Source organism: Dendrobates tinctorius, unplaced genomic scaffold, assembly GCF_039654945.1.
Source record: "Dendrobates tinctorius isolate UK_male_01 unplaced genomic scaffold, ASM3965494v1 ptg000182l, whole genome shotgun sequence".
Taxonomy (NCBI): Eukaryota; Metazoa; Chordata; class Amphibia; order Anura; family Dendrobatidae; genus Dendrobates; species Dendrobates tinctorius.
Window position 1 is genome coordinate 2582677 of NW_027361849.1, and position 26827 is coordinate 2609503.

General features: G+C 56.0%; 1 protein-coding gene across 2 annotated transcripts in view; it reads right to left on the minus strand.

Moving 5' to 3' along the window:
- LOC141054992 (TGF-beta receptor type-2-like) overlaps positions 1–26827 on the minus strand; it is a 105329-nt gene that overhangs the window by 71943 nt on the left and 6559 nt on the right. The window contains exon 2 of one of the 2 annotated variants that reach the window (XM_073551919.1): positions 8350–8411. The exons of the other annotated variant lie outside the window; for it this stretch is intronic. Within the exon in view, the coding sequence (XP_073408020.1) occupies positions 8350–8411 (62 nt within the window). The remainder of the gene's footprint in view (positions 1–8349; positions 8412–26827) is intronic. 2 annotated transcript variants of the gene reach the window in all.

Here is a 26827-nt window from a genome sequence, read left to right on the forward strand (position 1 = left end):
GGGAATAATCCAACAGATTTATTGACCAAAAAACAGGAACAACACGAAGGTAATTTGCAGAGTCCCAAAATAAGTCCACAGGAAACTGATTCGGGGGCACCTCCCGACAATCCTTGTGCCAGATCACAAAACCATAGTCCTTTAAGAGTCCCAGAAATCCACCACGATCACACAGAGGCCGAAGCTTCCTCAGACAGCCTCGTCCTTCTCTTTTAGCATCCAACTCACATCTGATCTTAAAGCAAGAATGTATTGTCAGGGCTCCTGGGATCAGTCCATCTGAAGGGGGGTAGGGGTCACACCTACTATTCAATGGTTTGGTCCATCGGAAGATTCTAGAAATGTAAGGGCTCCACTTAGTCTACAGGATGTGTATTGTAGGTTATCTTCTGCTTAGGAAAACAATAGCCAAAGTTCCACTAGCTGTTGACACAAGCCTAAATTAGATTATGGTTCAGGTACATCACAAGACATTGCAAAGTATTGGGGGAAGGAGACATGGTTAATTTACAGCAAATGAACCAGAGGAAAGTTAAATGACATATTATACAAAATACAGGACAGGGCAAGACTACAAATCATGACACCACCGAGCTACAGTGTACCACCGGGCCACCATATACCACCGAGCCACCATATACCACCGAGCTACAGTGTACCACCGGGCCACCATATACCACCGGGCCACCATATACCACCGGGCCACCATATACCACCGGGCCACCATATACCACCGAGCCACAGTATACCACCGAGCCACCGTATACCACCGAGCCACCATATGCCACCGAGCCACTATATACCACCGAGCCACCATATACCACCGAGCTACAGTGTACCACCAGGCCACCATATACCACCGAGCTACAGTGTACCACCGGGCCACCATATACCACCGAGCCACCGTATACCACCGAGCCACCGTATACCACCGAGCCACCATATACCACCGAGCCACCATATACCACCGAGCCACCGTATACCACCGAGCCACCGTATACCACCGAGCTACAGTGTACCACTGAGCCACCGTATACCACCCTGCCACCGTATACCACGAGCCACCGTATACCACCGAGCCACCGTATGCCACCGAGCTACAGTGTACCACCGAGCCACCATATACCACCGAGCCACCGTATACCACCGAGCCACCGTATACCACGAGCCACTGTATACCACCGAGCCACCGTATACCACCGAGCCACCATAAACCACCGAGCCACCATAAACCACCGAGCCACCATAAACCACCGAGCCACCGTATACCACCGAGCTACAGTGTACCACCGAGCCACCATATACCACCGAGCCACCGTATACCACCGAGCCACCGTATACCACAGAGCCACCGTATGCCACGAGCCACCATATACCACCGAGCCACCATATACCACCGAGCCACCATATACCACCGAGCCACCGCATACCACCAAGCCACCGTATACCACCAAGCCACCGTATACCACCGAGCTACAGTGTACCACCGAGCCACCATATACCACCGAGCCATAGTTCACCACCGAGCCACCGTATACCACCAAGACATCGTGCACCACCGAGCCACCGTATACCACCAAGCTACAGTGTACCACCGAGCCACCGTGTACCACCGAGCTACAGTGTACCACCAAGCCACCATATACCACCGAGCCACCGTATACCACCGAGCCACCGTATACCACCAAGCTACAGTGTACCACCGAGCTACAGTGTACCACCGAGCCACCATATACCACCGAGCCATCGTGCACCACCGAGCCACCGTTTACCACCAAGCTACAGTATATCACCGAGCCACCATATACCACCGAGCCACCATATACCACCGAGCTACAGTGTACCACCGAGCCACCATATACCACCGAGCCACCGTATACCACCGAGCTACAGTGTACCACCGAGCCACCATATACCACCGAGCCACCGTATGTCACGAGCAACAGTGTACCACCGAGCCACCGTATACCACCGAGCCAGCATATACCACCAAGCTACAGTGTACCACCGAGCCACCGTATACCACCGAGCCACCGTATACCACCGAGCCAGCGTATACCACCGAGCCACCATATACCACCGAGCTACAGTGTACCACCGAGCTACAGTGTACCACCGAGCCACCGTGTACCACCGAGCCACCATATACCACCGAGCCAGCGAATACCACCGAGCTACAGTATACCACCGAGCTACAGTATACCACCGAGCCACCACATACCACCGAGCCACCATATACCAACGAGCCACCGTATACCACCGAGCTACAGTGTACCACCGAGCCACCGTATACCACGAGCCAGCGTATACCACCGAGCCACTGTATATCACGAGCCACCGTATACCACCGAGCCAGCGTATACCACCGAGCTACAGTGCACCACCGAGCCACCGTATACCACCGAGCCACCGTATACCACCGAGCTACAGTGTACCACCGAGCTACAGTGTACCACCGAGGCACCGTATACCACCGAGCCACCATATACCACGAGCCACTGTATACCACGAGCCACCGTATACCACGAGCTACAGTGTACCACCGAGCCACCGTATACCACCAAGCCACCGTATGTCACGAGCTACAGTGTACCACCGAGCCACCGTATACCACGGAGCCAGCATATACCACCAAGCTACAGTGTACCACCGAGCTACAGTGTACCACCGAGCTACAGTGTACCACCGAGCCAGCGTATACCACCGAGCCACCATATACCACCGAGCCACCATATACCACCGAGCCACCATATACCACCGAGCCACCATATACCACCGAGCTACAGTGTACCACTGAGCTACAGTGTACCACCGAGCCACCATATACCACCGAGCCACCATATACCAACGAGCCACCGTATACCACCGAGCTACAGTGTACCACCGAGCCACCGTATACCACCGAGCCAGCGTATACCACCGAGCCACTGTATACCACGAGCCACCGTATACCACCGAGCCAGCGTATACCACCAAGCTACAGTGCACCACCGAGCCACCATATACCACCGAGCCACCGTATACCACCGAGCTACAGTGTACCACCGAGCCACCGTATACCACCGAGCCACCATATACCACCGAGCCACTGTATACCACGAGCCACCGTATACCACCGAGCCAGCGTATTCCACCGAGCTACAGTGCACCACCGAGCCACGGTATACCACCGAGCCACGGTATACCACCGAGCTACAGTGTACCACCGAGCTACAGTGTACCACCGAGCCAGCGTATACCACCGAGCCACCGTATGTCACCGAGCTACAGTGTACCACCGAGCCACCGTATACCACCGAGCTACAGTGTACCACCGAGCCACCATATACCAATGAGCCACCGTATACCACCGAGCCAGCGTATACCACCGAGCTACAGTGTACCACCGAGACACCATATACCACCGAGCCACCGTATACCACCGAGCCACCGTATACCACCGAGCCACCGTATACCACCGAGCCAGCGTATAGCACCGAGCCACCGTATGTCACCGAGCCAGCGTATACCACTGAGCCAGCGTATACCACCGAGCCACCGTATACCACCGAGCTACAGTGTACCACTGAGCTACAGTGTACCACCGAGCCAGCGTATACCACCGAGCCACCGTATACCACCGAGCTACAGTGTACCACCGAGCTACAGTGTACCACCGAGCCAGCGTATACCACCGAGCCATCGTATGTCACCGAGCCACCGTATACCACCGAGCTACAGTGTAACACCGAGCCAGCGTATACCACTGAGCCACCGTATACCACCGAGCCACCATATACCACCGAGCCACCGTATACCACCGAGCCACCGTATAACACCGAGCCACCGTATACCACCGAGCCACCGTATACCACCGAGCCACCATATAACACCGAGCCAGCGTATACCACCGAGCCACCGTATACCACTGAGCCACTGTATAACACCGAGCCACCGTATACCACCGAGCCACCGTATACCACCGAGCTACAGTGTACCACCGAGCCACCATATACCACCGAGCCACCATATACCACCGAGCTACAATGTACCACCGAGCCAGCGTATACCACCAAGCCACCGTATACCACCGAGCCATCGTATATCACCGAGCCACCATATACCACCGAGCCACCGTATACCACCGAGCCACCGTATACCACCGAGCCACCGTATACCACCGAGCCACCGTGCACCACCGAGACAGCGTATACCACCGAGTTACAGTGTACCACCGAGCCAGCATATACCACCGAGCCAGCGTATACCACTGAGCCACGGTATACCACGAGCTACAGTGTACCACCGAGCCACCGTATACCACCGAGCCAGCGTATACCACCGAGCCATTGTATACCACCGAGCTACAGTGTACCAACCAGCCAGCGTATACCACCGAGCCAGCGTATACCACCGAGCCAGCGTATACCACCGAGCCAGCGTATACCACCGAGCCAGCGTATATCAACGAGCCAGCGTATACCACCGAGCCACCGTATACCAACGAGCGCTTACCTACTTGTCCACAGTTATCCTCCAACTCTTTTATTTTACAAAATTATCAAAATTACACTCAGAAACAAACCACAATACATAAACTAAAGAAAACCAACATAGACAGACATAAAATGTGCAAAACATGCGCAAACAACTGAAAGTCCAAATCCTTTCCTTGTCCCCCACTGAGCTCGGCAGCTTAGGGTCCCCCAGCAGGAATCCACTTAAAAGAGAATACAAAGAAACATAAACCCCTCTCCCCACTCTCACTCCATTCACCCCCATTCACACCTCACCGATTTTACTAGTTTACTATTTACAATTTTACTATTTACAAAAACCAAACGAAAATAACCCTTTCCTGGCCCTCCGCCTTGAAAAAAACAAGAACTCTGCCACTTTGGCCGACAAACCTTACCTCCTATTACACAGCAAAGATTTTTTTTTTTTTTTTTTTTTTTTTTCCCTCTCCCACACATGGCAACAAGTTCGCAGCCTTTTTTTTCCCACCACCTTGCACCGCAGGTCCTACAAGTTTGTAGCCTTGTCACTGCAAAATCTGGTCCACGAAAGTTTATGGCCTTTTGATTCCACACGAAAACTCTTTCCAGGGTCCGCAGAGTCTACTTCTCCTGCCCTGCTCCTCTGCTCCATCATGTTGCTCTTGGCATCCGGTCATCCATCCACCACCCCCCATGCACCCCCCTCCCAACCTGACTACACCCCATCCACACATTCTAACTAAAAAAACAAAAAAAACGTGTGTTATATGTTTTTCCTTTTACCAAAGCACAACCAAAAGACATTTTCCAAAACTCTCAATACCATCCCATCTACTTACGCATTAATATACAAACTAAACACAGCATTTACATACCCAAGGCCCAAGTTTGGCACCTGTAAGCCCAATATCCATTATATGTCCTGTTTTTAAAACAAAAAGCTAAGGTGGCATGCACCAGCCCACCACCAGGAAAACGGGGTTCTAGAGGCTCCATCCCTCACTAACACATTCATCCTATCCCTCAAGAACTAAGACTGTCCCTACTTCTGTCCCTAAAAAAAAGAAACCTGTCCCTATCTGTCCCTACCTGCCCCTACTCTACCTAACTTATCATAACTAACTCTCTATCTGTCCCTCAGTGCCTGTCCCTCCCTGTCCCTATCTGCCCCTACTTCTGTCCCTAACACACCCAGTGAAACTTATGCTATCCCTACCCTCATTCACACGGAGCTAGCTCTCCCTTGAGTGCGTTTTTAAAAGGAGAGGCCTCTCCAAAGCCAAGAGGCCTTCCTCACACCCAACCTTTCGAACTCCAAAGAACGGACCTTCACCAGGTCACCCAAGATGTTTCCTACCACCTCATCCCTTGGGAGGGTTTTTTTCCGCGTCGTAACTAGGCACCGTGCATTCCAAGTGTGGAACCTAACCGCTGCACTGACTAGGAATAAAGTGCACGGGTCCCGGCCACCCAGGGATCTGAACGCTCCATAGGCCCATTCAGTGTAGGAGAGGGACGCCAGCCGCGGCCAACGTATGGAGGCACCCACCCTGTTGTAAACCTCTGCATTAAAGGGACAATGAAGCAGGAAGTGCTCCATGCTTTCCAGCACGTCGCCACACTCCTCACGAGGGCAACCCCGGTCATCGGAGTTCCTGCACTTCAAGTTGTCCCTTACATACAGCCTCCCGTGGAAGCAACGCCAGGTCAAGTCCCAAAACTTCATGGGGATCCGCTTAGAATTTAAAAGCCCCAGCCCGACCTCCAGATCCCGGCCTGGGCAATCCTTAAGGGCCAGGGGCTTCTGGAAATGGGTCAACAGGACCCTCCTGTCAAGGCACTGCCTCGACATGGTCCTGATTTCCCACATTCCCAGACCCCACCGGCGGATCACCTTCAGAACCGGGGTAGCGTAAGCCGGAAGATGCCCATGAGGTGTGCGTAGGTCCTTCACCCGCCCTCCTGTCTCCCATTCCTGGAAGAAAGGCCAAAGCCAACCCTTGCAGGAGACTACCCACGGAGGAGCCCTCTCTAGCCAGAGGTTAGAGATGTTAGTCTTAAGAAAGGTGTTTACTAGAAACACCACCGGGTTGACCATACCCAACCCGCCTAGTCTCCTCGTACGGTATGTAACCTCCCTCTTGATTAGGTTAAGCCTATTCCCCCATAACAATTGGAAGAACAGGCTATAGACCCGCGTCCAGAGAGGTTCCGGCAAGATGCACACACTGCCCAGGTATATCAATAAAGGTAGCAGATAGCCTTTAGCCAGGGCAACCCTTTCCCTCAGGGTTAAAGACCAACCCTTCCATTGGTCCACCTTTTGGGCGGCGATCTTAAGTCTGCCCTCCCAATTTTGCTGGGGGTAGTCCCCGGGGCCAAATTCGATGCCTAGAATTTTGGCGGTGGCCTGGGGCCCTGGAAGGGTGTCCGGGAGATCAAAACTAGGATCTCCCCCTCCCAGCCAGAGACTTTCACACTTATCCCGGTTGATCATGGACCCGGATGCCTCCGAGTAGCGCACTACCTCCGACATGACCCAGTCCGCCTCCCCTCTCGAGGATACGAACAGGGAAACATCATCGGCGTACGCCACCACCCTCAGAGAGGAGCCAGAGCCCGCCCGGTCCATCCCGACTCCCGCCAACGGTCCACGATCTACCCTCCTTAAGAAGGGATCGATCGCGAACACGTATAAAAGCGGGCTCAGCGGACAGCCCTGACGGACCCCAGAACCCACCTCAAAAGGACGACCTGACCAACCATTCACCAGCGGAAAAGTCTCAGCCCCTTGGTACAAGATCTCTAACCATTTTACAAACCTCCCAGGCAGACCATACCTCAAAAGGACGGACCAGAGGTACTCGTGGTTGACCCGGTCAAAGGCTTTCGCTTGATCTAATGACAGCAAGTACCCCTTCCAGTGACCTGCCCTACCCTGCTCCACTGCCTCTCGGACACCGAGCACAGCACTAAAAGTACTGCGGCCTGGAACAGAGCAATGCTGGGCCCCTGAAAGGAGCCGGGGTGCAAACTTCACCAGCCGATTAAACAGCACCTTGGCCAGAACCTTCCGGTCCGTATCGAGAAGCGCTATGGGACGCCAGTTCTCGATTCGGGACGGATCCTTACCCTTTGACAGAATAATGAGGGCTGACTTCCTCATTGAGCCGGGAAGAGTGCCCGAGGAGAGACACTCATTAAAGACCCCTGTCAAGAGGGGGACCAAGGAGTCCCTAAAAGTCTTATAGAACTCAGATGTTAAGCCATCCGGACCTGGCGATTTCTTGAGCCGAAGCCCATCAATGGCCAGTCTCACTTCCTCTTCCCTGATTTCTTCTGCCAAAACACCAAGAGAGGGGTCACCCCCTGGCTCAGGGATGGCTTCAGCCAGGAAAGCCGACATCCTGTCCCGATCCAGATCCTTCTTTTCCAAGAGGTGTGAGTAGAAGGATCTGACCACCTCCAGGATCCCTGATTTGGATCTGTTCAGGGACCCCGTACTGTCGATCAGTCCTGTCACCATCTTACAATTCACTGACATCTTACAGTTTCTGTAAGGGTCGGGCGAGCGGTACTTCCCGAAGTCCCTCTCAAAAACCAAAGATGTGTGCCTATCATACTGACACCTCTTGAGCAAAGATTTCACTCTGGAGATTTCCTCTCGGTCACCTCCAGTCGAGACAAGCTGCTCGAGTTTCCTCCCCAGAGCCTGGTACAAGCGGTGCCTGTTCAGACTCCTGAGGCTCGAGAGCTGACGGAAGAACCCCGCCACCCGCTTTTTGAAGATCTCCCACCACTCTGACTTACTACTACAGAGATCCAACAGCGGTACCTGGCTCTGAAGAAAATCCTCGAAGGATTGTCTCACCTCCGCTTCTTCCAGCAGGGACGAATTGAGCTTCCACAGCCCTCTTCCCATCCGAGGAGTCTCTGCAACATTCAGAGAAAAGAAAATTAGACAGTGATCGGAGAACTCCACCTCAACGGCGGACACAGCAGAAAAGATGGCGTCCTCCTTCAAAAAAAACCTGTCTATTCTAGACCTACAGCTACCCCTATGGTAGGTGAAACCTCCGTGACCTGGGGTGTGCCGGATGTGGGCATCCACCAGGCGAGCTTCACTGGCTATGCTATTCAACGCGACGCTATCATAAGCCAGGCGATCTCCGGGACCCCCCCGGTCACGGGACCTCGTAATGGTGTTGAAGTCCCCACCGAAGACCACCTGTCGGCTCGTAAAAAGAAAGGGCTTGATCCTCAGGAAGAGACATTTGCGGTCCCACTTGGACTGCGGGCCGTAGATGTTGATGAGCCGGAGCTCTTGTCCCCTCATGAAGACATCTAGGATCAGGCACCTCCCCATTTCCAACTCAGTAACCCGTCGGCATTCAACTGCTGCAGTCTTAAAAAGGACTGCCACCCCGCTATACGGCTCGGCCGCAAGAGACCAGTATGAGGGCCCGCACCTCCACTCCCTCCGTGCTTTATAGATGGCCCCCATGTCTGTTAGTCTGGTCTCTTGCAAGAATAAAATTTCTGCCTCAATCCGGGAGAAAAAATCAAAGGCCGTGAAGCGAGCCGCATCTGACTTAATGCTGGCGACATTAATAGACGCCAGCGTCAACGGGGCGAGTTCAGCCATCATGGGTGATCGAGTTGGATGGCCAATTTCTTCCCTACCCCGCTATTACCTCCTCCTGGGGAGGGGTCAGACACCTTCCTTTTCAGGGAAGCTCCCGACGTGTCCATCCCACCCCCCCCGGTGTCCTCGCCCCCGGGTTCCAGGTCTGTCCCCCCCTCAGGAGGAGCAATGCCCCCTGAGGGACGGACTCCGCCATCCCCCGAAGGACCCTCCGGTGTTACCCCCGGCCCAGTACCCTCGTCTTGCGGTTCATCATCTGAACCCCCGAGGGCGCTGAACCGGTTGGAGAGTCTGATCAGAGGGGGGTCAGCGGGCCCTTCCGTATGCACCCTTGTGGTCGGGGGCGGGGGGGACTTTGAAGGCTTGTCAGCCTTCCTCCCCACCGCTTTGCGCTTGGCACGCCTGGTTTTGCCACCTGGTGCTGTAGGCTGCTCTTGGACATCCTCATCAACACTTTCATACTGAGAGGAATTGTCCGAGTCAGCCGCTTTCTCCTCTCTCTCCATCCTCCTGATCTCCTCACTCACCGCACTCTCCCCCAGGGCCTCAGAGGCTTTGGCCACGGGCCTGGAGGGAGGAGCAGGCATCACCCCGGTTGCCCGAGGCTCCACCTGTCCCTTACCTCCCTGGCGTTTTTCCTGCCTCCGCTGGTACGCGGGGCCCCTTGCAGCATTGCCCTTCCTCACTGGCCCCTCAGCCCTTCCCCCTTCGCCACCACCTGCCACAGCAGAAGCAGCGCCACCGGGGGTTGCCCCCCCGCGGTCTCCCCCCACCGGGCCTGTGGCGGCATTAGAGAAAGAGCGAGGGCAGCGGCTGAGAGGGTGACCCAGGTCACCACACAGGTGGCACCGAATGTCTTTGCACAAGGCAGCCAGGTGACCTACCCCACCACACAACGCGCACTTCTGCACCTTGCAGTTGGCGCTGAAGTGAGTGGGGTCGCCGCACTTGTGGCAGACCTTCGGTTGCCCCTGGTAGAAGACCAGGATCCTGTCCCTTCCCAGGAACGCCGAGGAAGGGATGTGGGTGACCGTGCCGCCGGAAACCTTCAATTTGACCATGAAGGTCCAGCCCCCCGACCAGATGCCAAACTCGTCCCTGTTCTTTTTTGGGACCTCGGTGACCTCCCCGTAACGGGAAAGCCACGTCATGATGTCCACGCCTGCGAGTGACTCGTTACATGTAACCACGGTCACTCGCTTGACGGAATTTTGGCGAGACACCGCTTGAGCCACGAAGTCTCGCCATCCGGGCTCTTCTCGCACCAGCTCGTAGTTTGACCAGAAGAGCTCAAGCCCCTCTGGCCGCACGAAGCTGACGTCGAAGAAGCGGGACGCCGAAGGGTGTATCAGGGCAAAGATGTCATTCGCCCCGAAGCCCATCTTAAGGAGGAGCTCCACCACCTTGCTCCTAGGTGGACAAGCTTCACTGCCCCCCCACCTAAGACGGACCACATTCCTTCTTGGCGGCCCCTGCCCGGCTGTGGGGAGAGACCAAACAGTCCCTCCCTCCCTTTGATTTTGGAAGGCTGCTAGGCCATGTCTCTCTATCCAGAAAGACAGGTCCACTGTCCTCCCCTCTACCATGATCGATCTTTCTCCCCTTTGGAGGGCCTCCAGGAAACGGCGGTGCAAACCGCCGTCCCCGGAGCCCGGAGGCGAGGAGACCCCCCCGGAACCACCCCGACCCCCAGCCGCGACCCCCGCATAATTACGTTGGGGCCTCGCGGCTGGGGGGGCAGACGGGCCAGCCCTCCCACCACTACCACCACTTGTGCCAGCACCCTCATTCACTCTCCCGTTCACTCTTTTATTATTTCCACTCGCTCCGGCACTCACTCCAGCATTTACTGCCACATTCACACTCGCACTCACTCCCTCATCCATATCGCTCACATCACCATTTATGTCCTCAAACAGCTCTTCAAAAATATCTCCTATCTCACTCCCACTCTCACTTCCAGATAGACCACTATTTACATTAGCAGACTTGGTGTTGCAGTACCCCTGCCTGCCTGCTGGGGGCCCTGACTGGCCAGTGCTCTGCTCCTTGGAGCTGCTGGCACTGCTCCAACTCTTGTCCAAGAGTGCCGCTGCCCCTTTAAATACCTCCGAGCAGAGCGCACTCAGTACGCCCTGCCCGAGCCTGGGAGCAGCAGCAGCTCCTGGGTTCTCTGGCTCCACTTTTTTTCCTTTTTGCGGTGTCTTTGCACTGAGGACAGGGACGGCCACTGCCACCGCACCCTGCCCTCTGCTGTTCGCCCCCGCCGGCTTCCCAAGGAGCGCCAGAGCCCCCGCACCACCAGATGGAGGTAAGCGGGCTGGGGACCCCGACAACTCCCTACCGACTTTTGGGGGCACTATGCTGCTTGAGGGGGTAGGCGGGACAGGAGGCAGTGGGCCCGCCAAGGCCACGCCCCCCCCGCCGGCCGCAGCCACCCCGGGCAGAGCAGTGACCCCTTGCGAGGCCACGCCCTCCCCAGGTGACGCGGGCACAGCGGGCGGGACAGCGGCCGAGGAGGACACGCCCCCCCCGCATGCCGCAGCCTTTGCAGGCTGGGCAACACTCGGGGAGGCCACGCCCCCCTCACGGACTGTCACTGCGCCCCTGAACCCACCACTTGATGTTGGCAGGGCTGGCCACTCCCCCTCATCGCCCAGCGGCGGCGGTGCCCCCAGCACGGACCCCTTTTTGGGTCTACGCGCCGGGGACCCCGCTCTTGCCACGGGCGCCGTCAGAGGAGCTACCAGCCCCTTGCATTTTTTTAGCTGCTGCTTCACAGCAGCCTCCACGCCCTTTCTAGGTCTCTGGACCCCCATAAGTGGACCAGACTTAACGGACCCGTGCGTGGGGGATCCAGAGACCCCAGCACTCACCGCTGGAGGTGCGGTCCTGGCTGTACCCGTGCTGAGCGCCAGGCCAGCCCCCCCTGCCACCGGGGACTGAGCCCGGACACCACTACTGCCAATACCGCCAGCGGCTGTTACACCACTGGCACCAGCACCGACCTCCATGTCGCTGCCTGAACCCTCACCGCCACCACCAGATGTGACGGTAAGGTCCAGGCACACATCACTCTGCCCGCGCCCCCGCTGCGGACCCACCACAGGGCCCGAGCCGGGGTGGGCAGCGGGTTCCATACAGCGGGACAGAGGGGCCCCGGAAAGAGGGACAAACATAAGTTTGTCAGCCACGGTGTTTTTTGGCTTGCGCTTGTTTTTTTCCTTTTTCCTCTTTCCGGTTGCCCCGTCCTCAGGGCAGACCTCATCCCCAAAGAGCAGTGTGCCAAACCGCTCTGGGGACTCGATCTGCCTCACCTGTTGTAGGACGAGGCAGCCCCCCTCACTACTACTGTCCCCACTCCCACCAGCCTCCCCCTCGCCCCCACTTTCCTCCGAGTAACTGGAGTCCGGTGGGAGAGCCACTTGCTCAGGGGCCACCCCGCTGCATGTTACCTGGGTGTTGTTGCTCACCAGGCCTTCAGGTGGGGCAGGCGTAGATGTTCCGCCATCCTCCTCCTCTTGGCCCTCCACCTGGCAGGGGCCTCCCGACCCCCCAGGAGACCCTCCGGTCATGGCTCTAAACCGGTCATCGTTTTTCAGTTTCTCTGCGAAGGGGCCGCTCCCACTCAGGATAGCCGCCCGTATCTCCTCCAAGGCCCTGATAGCCCCCTTCAGCCTCTCCACCGTGGCGGAGACCTCAGCTCGTCTCGAGGCGGGGAGCCGGTTCTTAGCCACCGCTCGTGCTCCCCTTAACTCCTCCCGGAGTTTTCCCAGCTGTTTGGCGGCCTCCTCATATTCGCAGAGGTGCGCATGGATGCGGGAGGCGTAGATGGTGGATGGCTCTCCCTCAGCTCTGGAGCCCCAGATGTTGGGGGGCTCTGCCACTGCACCTCTGCTCTGGGCCGCCACTCCTCCGGGAGGAGGAGCCGCCACGGTACCAGCTTCGGGGGGCCCGGTGTCCCGGGGCTCCTGGGTCCTGCGACCCCCTCTCTCCTGGCTCCGTCTCTTCCCCATCTCCCTGGGACTGGCTGGCTGCACCCTGGCCTCCGGATGGTGCTGAGGCCCCCCACCCCCAGCTGGCTTGCCGGAGGGTGGGAGCCAGGGGCACAGCCCCGGCGCTCAGTCCCAGGGAAAGTCCTCTTTCCTGGGAAGGGGGCGGATGGAAAGTCCTTGCAGGAAAAACCTCCCTTCCCAGGAGCTTAGCAAGACCCTAGCCTGCAGACGCTCAGCACAGATGCTCCTCCTCTTCCTGGGCGTGCTCTATCCTCCAGTCACCTCCAGAGCTGCACTCACTATTCTGCTGTTACATCATGTCTTATACTCCAACTCTTTTATTTTACAAAATTATCAAAATTACACTCAGAAACAAACCACAATACATAAACTAAAGAAAACCAACATAGACAGACATAAAATGTGCAAAACATGCGCAAACAACCGAAAGTCCAAATCCTTTCCTTGTCCTCCACTGAGCTCGGCAGCTTAGGGTCCCCCAGCAGGAATCCACTTAAAAGAGAATACAAAGAAACATAAACCCCTCTCCCCACTCTCACTCCATTCACCCCCATTCACCCCCATTCACACCTCACCGATTTTACTGGTTTACTATTTACAATTTTACTATTTACAAAAACCAAACGAAAATAACCCTTTCCTGGCCCTCCGCCTTGAAAAAAAACAAGAACTCTGCCACTTTGGCCGACAAACCTTACCTCCTATTACATAGCAAAGATTTTTTTTTTTTTTTTTTTTTTCCCTCTCCCACACATGGCAACAAGTTCGCAGCCTTTTTTCCCACCACCTTGCACCGCAGGTCCTACAAGTTTGTAGCCTTGTCACTGCAAAATCTGGTCCACGAAAGTTTATGGCCTTTTGATTCCACACGAAAACTATTTCCAGGGTCCGCAGAGTCTACTTCTCCTGCCCTGCTCCTTTGCTCCTTCATGTTGCTCTTGGCATCCGGTCATCCATCCACCACCCCCCAACCTGACTACACCCCATCCACACATTCTAACTAAAAAAAAAACCAAAAAAAAACAAAACGTGTGTTATATGTTTTTCCTTTTACCAAAGCACAACCAAAAGACATTTTCCAAAAACTCTCAATACCATCCCATCTACTTACGCATTAATATACAAACTAAACACAGCATTTGCATACCCAAGGCCCAAGTTTGGCACCTGTAAGCCCAATATCCATTATATGTCCTGTTTTTAAAACAAAAAGCTAAGGTGGCATGCACCAGCCCACCACCAGGAAAACGGGGTTCTAGAGGCTCCATCCCTCACTAACACATTCATCCTATCCCTCAAGAACTAACACTGTCCCTACTTCTGTCCCTAAAAAAGAAACCTGTCCCTATCTGTCCCTACCTGCCCCTACTCTACCTAACTTATCATAACTAACTCTCTGTCCCTCAGTGCCTGTCCCTCCCTGTCCCTATCTGCCCCTACTTCTGTCCCTAACACACCCAGTGAAACTTATGCTATCCCTTCCCTCATTCACACGGAGCTAGCTCTCCCTTGAGTGCGTTTTTAAAAGGAGAGGCCTCTCCAAAGCCAAGAGGCCTTCCTCACACCCAACCTTTCGAACTCCAAAGAACGGACCTTCACCAGGTCACCCAAGATGTTTCCTACCACCTCATCCCTTGGGAGGGTTTTTTTCCGCGTCGTAACTAGGCACCGTGCATTCCAAGTGTGGAACCTAACCGCTGCACTGACTAGGAATAAAGTGCACGGGTCCCGGCCACCCAGGGATCTGAACGCTCCATAGGCCCATTCAGCGTAGGAGAGGGACGCCAGCCGCGGCCAACGTATGGAAGCACCCACCCTGTTGTAAACCTCTGCATTAAAGGGACAATGAAGCAGGAAGTGCTCCATGCTTTCCAGCACGTCGCCACACTCCTCACGAGGGCAACCCCGGTCATCGGAGTTCCTGCACTTCAAGTTGTCCCTTACATACAGCCTCCCGTGGAAGCAACGCCAGGTCAAGTCCCAAAACTTCATGGGGATCCGCTTAGAATTTAAAAGCCCCAGCCCGACCTCCAGATCCCGGCCTGGGCAATCCTTAAGGGCCAGGGGCTTCTGGAAATGGGTCAACAGGACCCTCCTGTCAAGGCACTGCCTCGACATGGTCCTGATTTCCCACATTCCCAGACCCCACCGGCGGATCACCTTCAGAACCGGGGTAGCGTAAGCCGGGAGATGCCCATGAGGTGTGCGTAGGTCCTTCACCCGCCCTCCTGTCTCCCATTCCTGGAAGAAAGGCCAAAGCCAACCCTTGCAGGAGACTACCCACGGAGGAGCCCTCTCTAGCCAGAGGTTGGAGATGTTAGTCTTAAGAAAGGTGTTTACTAGAAACACCACCGGGTTGACCATACCCAACCCGCCTAGTCTCCTCGTACGGTATGTAACCTCCCTCTTGATTAGGTTAAGCCTATTCCCCCATAACAATTGGAAGAACAGGCTATAGACCTGCGTCCAGAGAGGTTCCGGCAAGATGCACACACTGCCCAGGTATATCAATAAAGGTAGCAGATAGCCTTTAGCCAGGGCAACCCTTTCCCTCAGGGTTAAAGACCAACCCTTCCATTGGTCCACCTTTTGGGCGGCGATCTTAAGTCTGCCCTCCCAATTTTGCTGGGGGTAGTCCCCGGGGCCAAATTCGATGCCTAGAATTTTGGCGGTGGCCTGGGGCCCTGGAAGGGTGTCCGGGAGATCAAAGCTAGGATCTCCCCCTCCCAGCCAGAGACTTTCACACTTATCCCGGTTGATCATGGACCCGGATGCCTCCGAGTAGCGCACTACCTCCGACATGACCCAGTCCGCCTCCCCTCTCGAGGATACGAACAGGGAAACATCATCGGCGTACGCCACCACCCTCAGAGAGGAGCCAGAGCCCGCCCGGTCCATCCCGACTCCCGCCAACGGTCCACGATCTACCCTCCTTAAGAAGGGATCGATCGCGAACACGTATAAAAGCGGGCTCAGCGGACAGCCCTGACGGACCCCAGAACCCACCTCAAAAGGATGACCTGACCAACCGTTAACCAGCGGAAAAGTCTCAGCCCCTTGGTACAAGATCTCTAACCATTTTACAAACCTCCCAGGCAGACCATACCTCAAAAGGACGGACCAGAGGTACTCGTGGTTGACCCAGTCAAAGGCTTTCGCTTGATCTAATGACAGCAAGTACCCCTTCCAGTGACCTGCCCTACCCTGCTCCACTGCCTCTCGGACACCGAGCACAGCACTAAAAGTACTGCGGCCTGGAACAGAGCAATGCTGGGCCCCTGAAAGGAGCCGGGGTGCAAACTTCACCAGCCGATTAAACAGCACCTTGGCCAGAACCTTCCGGTCCGTATCGAGAAGCGCTATGGGACGCCAGTTCTCGATTCGGGACGGATCCTTACCCTTTGACAGAATAATGAGGGCTGACTTCCTCATTGAGCCGGGAAGAGTGCCCGAGGAGAGACACTCATTAAAGACCCCTGTCAAGAGGGGGACCAAGGAGTCCCTAAAAGTCTTATAGAACTCAGATGTTAAGCCATCCGGACCTGGCGATTTCTTGAGCCGAAGCCCATCAATGGCCAGTCTCACTTCCTCTTCCCTGATTTCTTCTGCCAAAACACCAAGAGAGGGGTCACCCCCTGGCTCAGGGACGGCTTCAGCCAGGAAAGCCGACATCCTGTCCCGATCCAGATCCTTCTTTTCCAAGAGGTGTGAGTAGAAGGATCTGACTACCTCCAGGATCCCTGATTTGGATCTGTTCAGGGACCCCGTACTGTCGATCAGTCCTGTCACCATCTTACAATTCACTGACATCTTACAGTTTCTGTAAGGGTCGGGCGAGCGGTACTTCCCGAAGTCCCTCTCAAAAACCAAGGATGTGTGCCTATCATACTGACACCTCTTGAGCAAAGATTTCACTCTGGAGATTTCCTCTCGGTCACCTCCAGTCGAGACAAGCTGCTCGAGTTTCCTACCCAGAGCCTGGTACAAGCGGTGCCTGTTCAGACTCCTGAGGCTCGAGAGCTGACGGAAGAACCCCGCCACCCGCTTTTTGAAGATCTCCCACCACTCTGACTTACTACTACAGAGATCCAACAGCGGTACCTGGCTCTGAAGAAAATCCTCGAAGGATTGTCTCACCTCCGCTTCTTCCAGCAGGGACGAATTGAGCTTCCACAGCCCTCTTCCCATCCGAGGAGTCTCTGCAACATTCAGAGAAAAGAAAATTAGACAGTGATCGGAGAACTCCACCTCAACGGCGGACACAGCAGAAAAGATGGCGTCCTCCTTCAAAAAAAACCTGTCTATTCTAGACCTACAGCTACCCCTATGGTAGGTGAAACCTCCGTGACCTGGGGTGTGCCGGATGTGGGCATCCACCAGGCGAGCTTCACTGGCTATGCTATTCAACGCGACGCTATCATAAGCCAGGCGATCTCCGGGACCCCCCCGGTCACGGGACCTCGTAATGGTGTTGAAGTCCCCACCGAAGACCACCTGTCGGCTTGTAAAAAGAAAGGGCTTGATCCTCAGGAAGAGACATTTGCGGTCCCACTTGGACTGCGGGCCGTAGATGTTGATGAGCCGGAGCTCTTGTCCCCTCAAGAAGACATCTAGGATCAGGCATCTCCCCATTTCCAACTCAGTAACCAGTCGGCATTCAACTGCTGCAGTCTTAAAAAGGACTGCCACCCCGCTATACGGCTCGGCCGCAAGAGACCAGTATGAGGGCCCGCACCTCCACTCCCTCCGTGCTTTATAGATGGCCCCCATGTCTGTTAGTCTGGTCTCTTGCAAGAATAAAATTTCTGCCTCAATCCGGGAGAAAAAATCAAAGGCCGTGAAGCGAGCCGCATCTGACTTAATGCTGGCGACATTAATAGACGCCAGCGTCAACGGGGCGAGTTCAGCCATCATGGGTGATCGAGTTGGATGGCCAATTTCTTCCCTACCCCGCTATTACCTCCTCCTGGGGAGGGGTCAGACACCTTCCTTTTCAGGGAAGCTCCCGACGTGTCCATCCCACCCCCCCCCGGTGTCCTCGCCCCCGGGTTCCAGGTCTGTCCCCCCCTCAGGAGGAGCAATGCCCCCTGAGGGACGGACTCTGCCATCCCCTGAAGGACCCTCCGGTGTTGCCCCCGGCCCAGTACCCTCGTCTTGCGGTTCATCATCTGAACCCCCGAGGGCGCTGAACCGGTTGGAGAGTCTGATCAGAGGGGGGTCAGCAGGCCCTTCCGTATGCACCCTTGTGGTCGGGGGCGGGGGGGACTTTGAAGGCTTGTCAGCCTTCCTCCCCACCGCTTTGCGCTTGGCACGCCTGGTTTTGCCACCTGATGCTGTAGGCTGCTCTTGGACATCCTCATCAACACTTTCATACTGAGAGGAATTGTCCGAGTCAGCCGCTTTCTCCTCTCTCTCCATCCTCCTGATCTCCTCACTCACCGCACTCTCCCCCAGGGCCTCAGAGGCTTTGGCCACGGGCCTGGAGGGAGGAGCAGGCATCACCCCGGTTGCCCGAGGCTCCACCTGTCCCTTACCTCCCTGGCGCTTTTCCTGCCTCCGCTGGTACGCGGGGCCCCTTGCAGCATTGCCCTTCCTCACTGGCCCCTCAGCCCTTCCCCCTTCGCCACCACCTGCCACAGCAGAAGCAGCGCCACCGGGGGTTGCCCCCCCGCGGTCTCCCCCCACCGGGCCTGTGGCGGCATTAGAGAAAGAGCGAGGGCAGCGGCTGGGAGGGTGACCCAGGTCACCACACAGGTGGCACCGAATGTCTTTGCACAAGGCAGCCAGGTGACCTACCCCACCACACAACGCGCACTTCTGCACCTTGCAGTTGGCGCTGAAGTGAGTGGGGTCGCCGCACTTGTGGCAGACCTTCGGTTGCCCCTGGTAGAAGACCAGGATCCTGTCCCTTCCCAGGAACGCCGAGGAAGGGATGTGGGTGACCGTGCCGCCGGAAACCTTCAATTTGACCATGAAGGTCCAGCCCCCCCCGACCAGATGCCAAACTCGTCCCTGTTCTTTTTTGGGACCTCGGTGACCTCCCCGTAACGGGAAAGCCACGTCATGATGTCCACGCCTGCGAGTGACTCGTTACATGTAACCACGGTCACTCGCTTGACGGAATTTTGGCGAGACACCGCTTGAGCCACGAAGTCTCGCCATCCGGGCTCTTCCCGCACCAGCTCGTAGTTTGACCAGAAGAGCTCAAGCCCCTCTGGCCGCACGAAGCTGACGTCGAAGAAGCGGGACGCCGAAGGGTGTATCAGGGCAAAGATGTCATTCGCCCCGAAGCCCATCTTAAGGAGGAGCTCCACCACCTTGCTCCTAGGTGGACAAGCTTCACTGCCCCCCCACCTAAGACGGACCACATTCCTTCTTGGCGGCCCCTGCCCGGCTGTGGGGAGAGACCAAACAGTCCCTCCCTCCCTTTGATTTTGGAAGGCTGCTAGGCCATGTCTCTCTATCCAGAAAGACAGGTCCACTGTCCTCCCCTCTACCATGATCGATCTTTCTCCCCTTTGGAGGGCCTCCAGGAAACGGCGGTGCAAACCGCCGTCCCCGGAGCCCGGAGGCGAGGAGACCCCCCCGGAACCACCCCGACCCCCAGCCGCGACCCCCGCATAATTACGTTGGGGCCTCGCAGCTGGGGGGGCAGACGGGCCAGCCCTCCCACCACTACCACCACTTGTGCCAGCACCCTCATTCATTCTCCCGTTCACTCTTTTATTATTTCCACTCGCTCCGGCACTCACTCCAGCATTTACTGCCATATTCACACTCGCACTCACTCCCTCATCCATATCGCTCACATCACCATTTATGTCCTCAAACAGCTCTTCAAAAATATCTCCTATCTCACTCCCACTCTCACTTCCAGATAGACCACTATTTACATTAGCAGACTTGGTGTTGCAGTACCCCTGCCTGCCTGCTGGGGGCCCTGACTGGCCAGTGCTCTGCTCCTTGGAACTGCTGGCACTGCTCCAACTCTTGTCCAAGAGTGCCGCTGCCCCTTTAAATACCTCCGAGCAGAGCGCACTCAGTACGCCCTGCCCGAGCCTGGGAGCAGCAGCAGCTCCTGGGTTCTCTGGCTCCACTTTTTTTTCTTTTTGCGGTGTCTTTGCACTGAGGACAGGGACGGCCACTGCCACCGCACCCTGCCCTCTGCTGTCCGCCCCCGCCGGCTTCCCAAGGAGCGCCAGAGCCCCCGCACCACCAGATGGAGGTAAGCGGGCTGGGGACCCCGACAACTCCCTACCGACTTTTGGGGGCACTATGCTGCTTGAGGGGGTAGGCGGGACAGGAGGCAGTGGGCCCGCCAAGGCCACGCCCCCCCCGCCGGCCGCAGCCACCCCGGGCAGAGCAGTGACCCCTTGCGAGGCCACGCCCTCCCCAGGTGACGCGGGCACAGCGGGCGGGACAGCGGCTGAGGAGGACACGCCCCCCCCGCATGCCGCAGCCTTTGCAGGCTGGGCTACACTCGGGGAGGCCACGCCCCCCCCACGGACTGTCACTGCGCCCCTGAACCCACCACTTGATGTTGACAGGGCTGGCCACTCCGCCTCGTCGCCCAGCGGCGGCGGTGCCCCCAGCACGGACCCCTTTGTGGGTCTACGCGCCGGGGACCCCGCTCTTGCCACGGGCGCCGTCAGAGGAGCTACCAGCCCCTTGCATTTTTTTAGCTGCTGCTTCACAGCAGCCTCCACGCCCTTTCTAGGTCTCTGGACCCCCATAAGTGGACCAGACTTAACGGACCCGTGCGTGGGGGATCCAGAGACCCCAGCACTCACCGCCGGAGGTGCGGTCCTGACTGTACCCGTGCTGAGCGCCAGGCCAGCCCCCCCTGCCACCGGGGACTGAGCCCGGACACCACTACTGCCAATACCGCCAGCGGCTGTTACACCACTGGCACCAGCACCGACCTCCATGTCGCTGCCTGAACCCTCCCCGCCACCACCAGATGTGACGGTAAGGTCCAGGCACACATCACTCTGCCCGCGCCCCCGCTGCGGACCCACCACAGGGCCCGAGCCGGGGTGGGCAGCGGGTTCCATACAGCGGGACAGAGGGGCCCCGGAAAGAGGGACAAACATAAGTTTGTCAGCCACGGTGTTTTTTGGCTTGCGCTTGTTTTTTTTCTTTTTCCTCTTTCCGGTTGCCCCGTCCTCAGGGCAGACCTCATCCCCAAAGAGCAGTGTGCCAAACCGCTCTGGGGACTCGATCTGCCTCACCTGCTGTAGGACGAGGCAGCCCCCCTCACTACTACTGTCCCCACTTCCACCAGCCTCCCCCTCGCCCCCACTTTCCTCTGAGTAACTGGAGTCCGGTGGGAGAGCCACTTGCTCAGGGGCCACCCCGCTGCATGTTACCTGGGTGTCGCTGCTCACCAGGCCTTCAGGTGGGGCAGGCGTAGATGTTCCGCCATCCTCCTCCTCCTCTTGGCCCTCCACCTGGCAGGGGCCTCCCGACCCCCCAGGAGACCCTCCGGTCATGGCTCTAAACCGGTCATCGTTTTTCAGTTTCTCTGCAAAGGGGCCGCTCCCACTCAGGATAGCCGCCCGTATCTCCTCCAAGGCCCTGATAGCCCCCTTCAGCCTCTCCACCGTGGCGGAGACCTCAGCTCGTCTCGAGGCGGGGAGCCGGTTCTTAGCCACCGCTCGTGCTCCCCTTAACTCCTCCCGGAGTTTTCTCAGCTGTTTGGCGGCCTCCTCATATTCGCAGAGGTGCGCATGGATGCGGGAGGCGTAGATGGTGGATGGCTCTCCCTCAGCTCTGGAGCCCCAGATGTTGGGGGGCTCTGCCACTGCACCTCTGCTCTGGGCCGCCACTCCTCCGGGAGGAGGAGCCGCCACGGTACCAGCTTCGGGGGGCCCGGTGTCCCGGGGCTCCTGGGTCCTGCGACCCCCTCTCTCCTGGGTCCGTCTCTTCCCCATCTCCCTGGGACCGGCTGGCTGCACCCTGGCCTCCGGATGGTGCTGAGGCCCCCCACCCCCAGCTGGCTTGCCGGAGGGTGGGAGCCAGGGGCACAGCCCCGGCGCTCAGTCCCAGGGAAAGTCCTCTTTCCTGGGAAGGGGGCAGATGGAAAGTCCTTGCAGGAAAAAACCTCCCTTCCCAGGAGCTTAGCAAGACCCTAGCCTGCAGACACTCAGCACAGATGCTCCTCCTCTTCCTGGGCGTGCTCTATCCTCCAGTCACCTCCAGAGCTGCACTCACTATTCTGCTGTTACATTGTGTCTTATCCTCCAACTCTTTTATTTTACAAAATTATCAAAATTACACTCAGAAACAAACCACAATACATAAACTAAAGAAAACCAACATAGACAGACATAAAATGTGCAAAACATGCGCAAACAACTGAAAGTCCAAATCCTTTCCTTGTCCTCCACTGAGCTCGGCAGCTTAGGGTCCCCCAGCAGGAATCCACTGAAAAGAGAATACAAAGGAACATAAACCCCTCTCCCCACTCTCACTCCATTCACCCCCATTCACACCTCACCGATTTTACTAGTTTACTATTTACAATTTTACTATTTACAAAAACCAAACGAAAATAACCCTTTCCTGGCCCTCCGCCTTGAAAAAAAACAAGAACTCTGCCACTTTGGCCGACAAACCTTACCTCCTATTACACAGCAAAGATTTTTTTTTTTTTTTTTTTTTTTTTTTTTCCTCTCCCACACATGGCAACAAGTTCGCAGCCTTTTTTCCCACCACCTTGCACCGCAGGTCCTACAAGTTTGTAGCCTTGTCACTTCACAATCTGGTCCACGAAAGTTTATGGCCTTTTGATTCCACACGAAAATTATTTCCAGGGTCCGCAGAGTCTACTTCTCCTGCCCTGCTCCTTTGCTCCTTCATGTTGCTCTTGGCATCCGGTCATCCATCCACCACCCCCCATGCACCCCCCTCCCAACCTGACTACACCCCATCCACACATTCTAACTAAAAAACAAAAAAAACGTGTGTTATATGTTTTTCCTTTTACCAAAGCACAACCAAAAGACATTTTCCAAAACTCTCAATACCATCCCATCTACTTACGCATTAATATACAAACTAAACACAGCATTTACATACCCAAGGCCCAAGTTTGGCACCTGTAAGCCCAATATCCATTATATGTCCTGTTTTTAAAACAAAAAGCTAAGGTGGCATGCACCAGCCCACCACCAGGAAAACGGGGTTCTAGAGGCCCCATCCCTCACTAACACATTCATCCTATCCCTCAAGAACTAAGACTGTCCCTACTTCTGTCCCTAAAAAAGAAACCTGTCCCTATCTGTCCCTACCTGCCCCTACTCTACCTAACTTATCATAACTAACTATCTGTCCCTCAGTGCCTGTCCCTCCCTGTCCCTATCTGCCCCTACTTCTGTCCCTAACACACCCAGTGAAACTTATGCTATCCCTACCCTCATTCACACGGAGCTAGCTCTCCCTTGAGTGCGTTTTTAAAAGGAGAGGCCTCTCCAAAGCCAAGAGGCCTTCCTCACACCCAACCTTTCGAACTCCAAAGAACGGACCTTCACCAGGTCACCCAAGATGTTTCCTACCACCTCATCCCTTGGGAGGGTTTTTTTCCGCGTCGTAACTAGGCACCGTGCATTCCAAGTGTGGAACCTAACCGCTGCACTGACTAGGAATAAAGTGCACGGGTCCCGGCCACCCAGGGATCTGAACGCTCCATAGGCCCATTCAGTGTAGGAGAGGGACGCCAGCCGCGGCCAACGTATGGAGGCACCCACCCTGTTGTAAACCTCTGCATTAAAGGGACAATGAAGCAGGAAGTGCTCCATGCTTTCCAGCACGTCACCACACTCCTCACGAGGGCAACCCCGGTCATCGGAGTTCCTGCACTTCAAGTTGTCCCTTACATACAGCCTCCCGTGGAAGCAACGCCAGGTCAAGTCCCAAAACTTCATGGGGATCCGCTTAGAATTTAAAAGCCCCAGCCCGACCTCCAGATCCCGGCCTGGGCAATCCTTAAGGGCCAGGGGCTTCTGGAAATGGGTCAACAGGACCCTCCTGTCAAGGCACTGCCTCGACATGGTCCTGATTTCCCACATTCCCAGACCCCACCGGCGGATCACCTTCAGAACCGGGGTAGCGTAAGCCGGAAGATGCCCATGAGGTGTGCGTAGGTCCTTCACCCGCCCTCCTGTCTCCCATTCCTGGAAGAAAGGCCAAAGCCAACCCTTGCAGGAGACTACCCACGGAGGAGCCCTCTCTAGCCAGAGGTTAGAGATGTTAGTCTTAAGAAAGGTGTTTACTAGAAACACCACCGGGTTGACCATACCCAACCCGCCTAGTCTCCTCGTACGGTATGTAACCTCCCTCTTGATTAGGTTAAGCCTATTCCCCCATAACAATTGGAAGAACAGGCTATAGACCCGCGTCCAGAGAGGTTCCGGCAAGATGCACACACTGCCCAGGTATATCAATAAAGGTAGCAGATAGCCTTTAGCCAGGGCAACCCTTTCCCTCAGGGTTAAAGACCAACCCTTCCATTGGTCCACCTTTTGGGCGGCGATCTTAAGTCTGCCCTCCCAATTTTGCTGGGGGTAGTCCCCGGGGCCAAATTCGATGCCTAGAATTTTGGCGGTGGCCTGGGGCCCTGGAAGGGTGTCCGGGAGATCAAAACTAGGATCTCCCCCTCCCAGCCAGAGACTTTCACACTTATCCCGGTTGATCATGGACCCGGATGCCTCCGAGTAGCGCACTACCTCCGACATGACCCAGTCCGCCTCCCCTCTCGAGGATACGAACAGGGAAACATCATCGGCGTACGCCACCACCCTCAGAGAGGAGCCAGAGCCCGCCCGGTCCATCCCGACTCCCGCCAACGGTCCACGATCTACCCTCCTTAAGAAGGGATCGATCGCGAACACGTATAAAAGCGGGCTCAGCGGACAGCCCTGACGGACCCCAGAACCCACCTCAAAAGGACGACCTGACCAACCATTCACCAGCGGAAAAGTCTCAGCCCCTTGGTACAAGATCTCTAACCATTTTACAAACCTCCCAGGCAGACCATACCTCAAAAGGACGGACCAGAGGTACTCGTGGTTGACCCGGTCAAAGGCTTTCGCTTGATCTAATGACAGCAAGTACCCCTTCCAGTGACCTGCCCTACCCTGCTCCACTGCCTCTCGGACACCGAGCACAGCACTAAAAGTACTGCGGCCTGGAACAGAGCAATGCTGGGCCCCTGAAAGGAGCCGGGGTGCAAACTTCACCAGCCGATTAAACAGCACCTTGGCCAGAACCTTCCGGTCCGTATCGAGAAGCGCTATGGGACGCCAGTTCTCGATTCGGGACGGATCCTTACCCTTTGACAGAATAATGAGGGCTGACTTCCTCATTGAGCCGGGAAGAGTGCCCGAGGAGAGACACTCATTAAAGACCCCTGTCAAGAGGGGGACCAAGGAGTCCCTAAAAGTCTTATAGAACTCAGATGTTAAGCCATCCGGACCTGGCGATTTCTTGAGCCGAAGCCCATCAATGGCCAGTCTCACTTCCTCTTCCCTGATTTCTTCTGCCAAAACACCAAGAGAGGGGTCACCCCCTGGCTCAGGGATGGCTTCAGCCAGGAAAGCCGACATCCTGTCCCGATCCAGATCCTTCTTTTCCAAGAGGTGTGAGTAGAAGGATCTGACCACCTCCAGGATCCCTGATTTGGATCTGTTCAGGGACCCCGTACTGTCGATCAGTCCTGTCACCATCTTACAATTCACTGACATCTTACAGTTTCTGTAAGGGTCGGGCGAGCGGTACTTCCCGAAGTCCCTCTCAAAAACCAAAGATGTGTGCCTATCATACTGACACCTCTTGAGCAAAGATTTCACTCTGGAGATTTCCTCTCGGTCACCTCCAGTCGAGACAAGCTGCTCGAGTTTCCTCCCCAGAGCCTGGTACAAGCGGTGCCTGTTCAGACTCCTGAGGCTCGAGAGCTGACGGAAGAACCCCGCCACCCGCTTTTTGAAGATCTCCCACCACTCTGACTTACTACTACAGAGATCCAACAGCGGTACCTGGCTCTGAAGAAAATCCTCAAAGGATTGTCTCACCTCCGCTTCTTCCAGCAGGGACGAATTGAGCTTCCACAGCCCTCTTCCCATCCGAGGAGTCTCTGCAACATTCAGAGAAAAGAAAATTAGACAGTGATCGGAGAACTCCACCTCAACGGCGGACACAGCAGAAAAGATGGCGTCCTCCTTCAAAAAAAACCTGTCTATTCTAGACCTACAGCTACCCCTATGGTAGGTGAAACCTCCGTGACCTGGGGTGTGCCGGATGTGGGCATCCACCAGGCGAGCTTCACTGGCTATGCTATTCAACGCGACGCTATCATAAGCCAGGCGATCTCCGGGACCCCCCCGGTCACGGGACCTCGTAATGGTGTTGAAGTCCCCACCGAAGACCACCTGTCGGCTCGTAAAAAGAAAGGGCTTGATCCTCAGGAAGAGACATTTGCGGTCCCACTTGGACTGCGGGCCGTAGATGTTGATGAGCCGGAGCTCTTGTCCCCTCATGAAGACATCTAGGATCAGGCACCTCCCCATTTCCAACTCAGTAACCCGTCGGCATTCAACTGCTGCAGTCTTAAAAAGGACTGCCACCCCGCTATACGGCTCGGCCGCAAGAGACCAGTATGAGGGCCCGCACCTCCACTCCCTCCGTGCTTT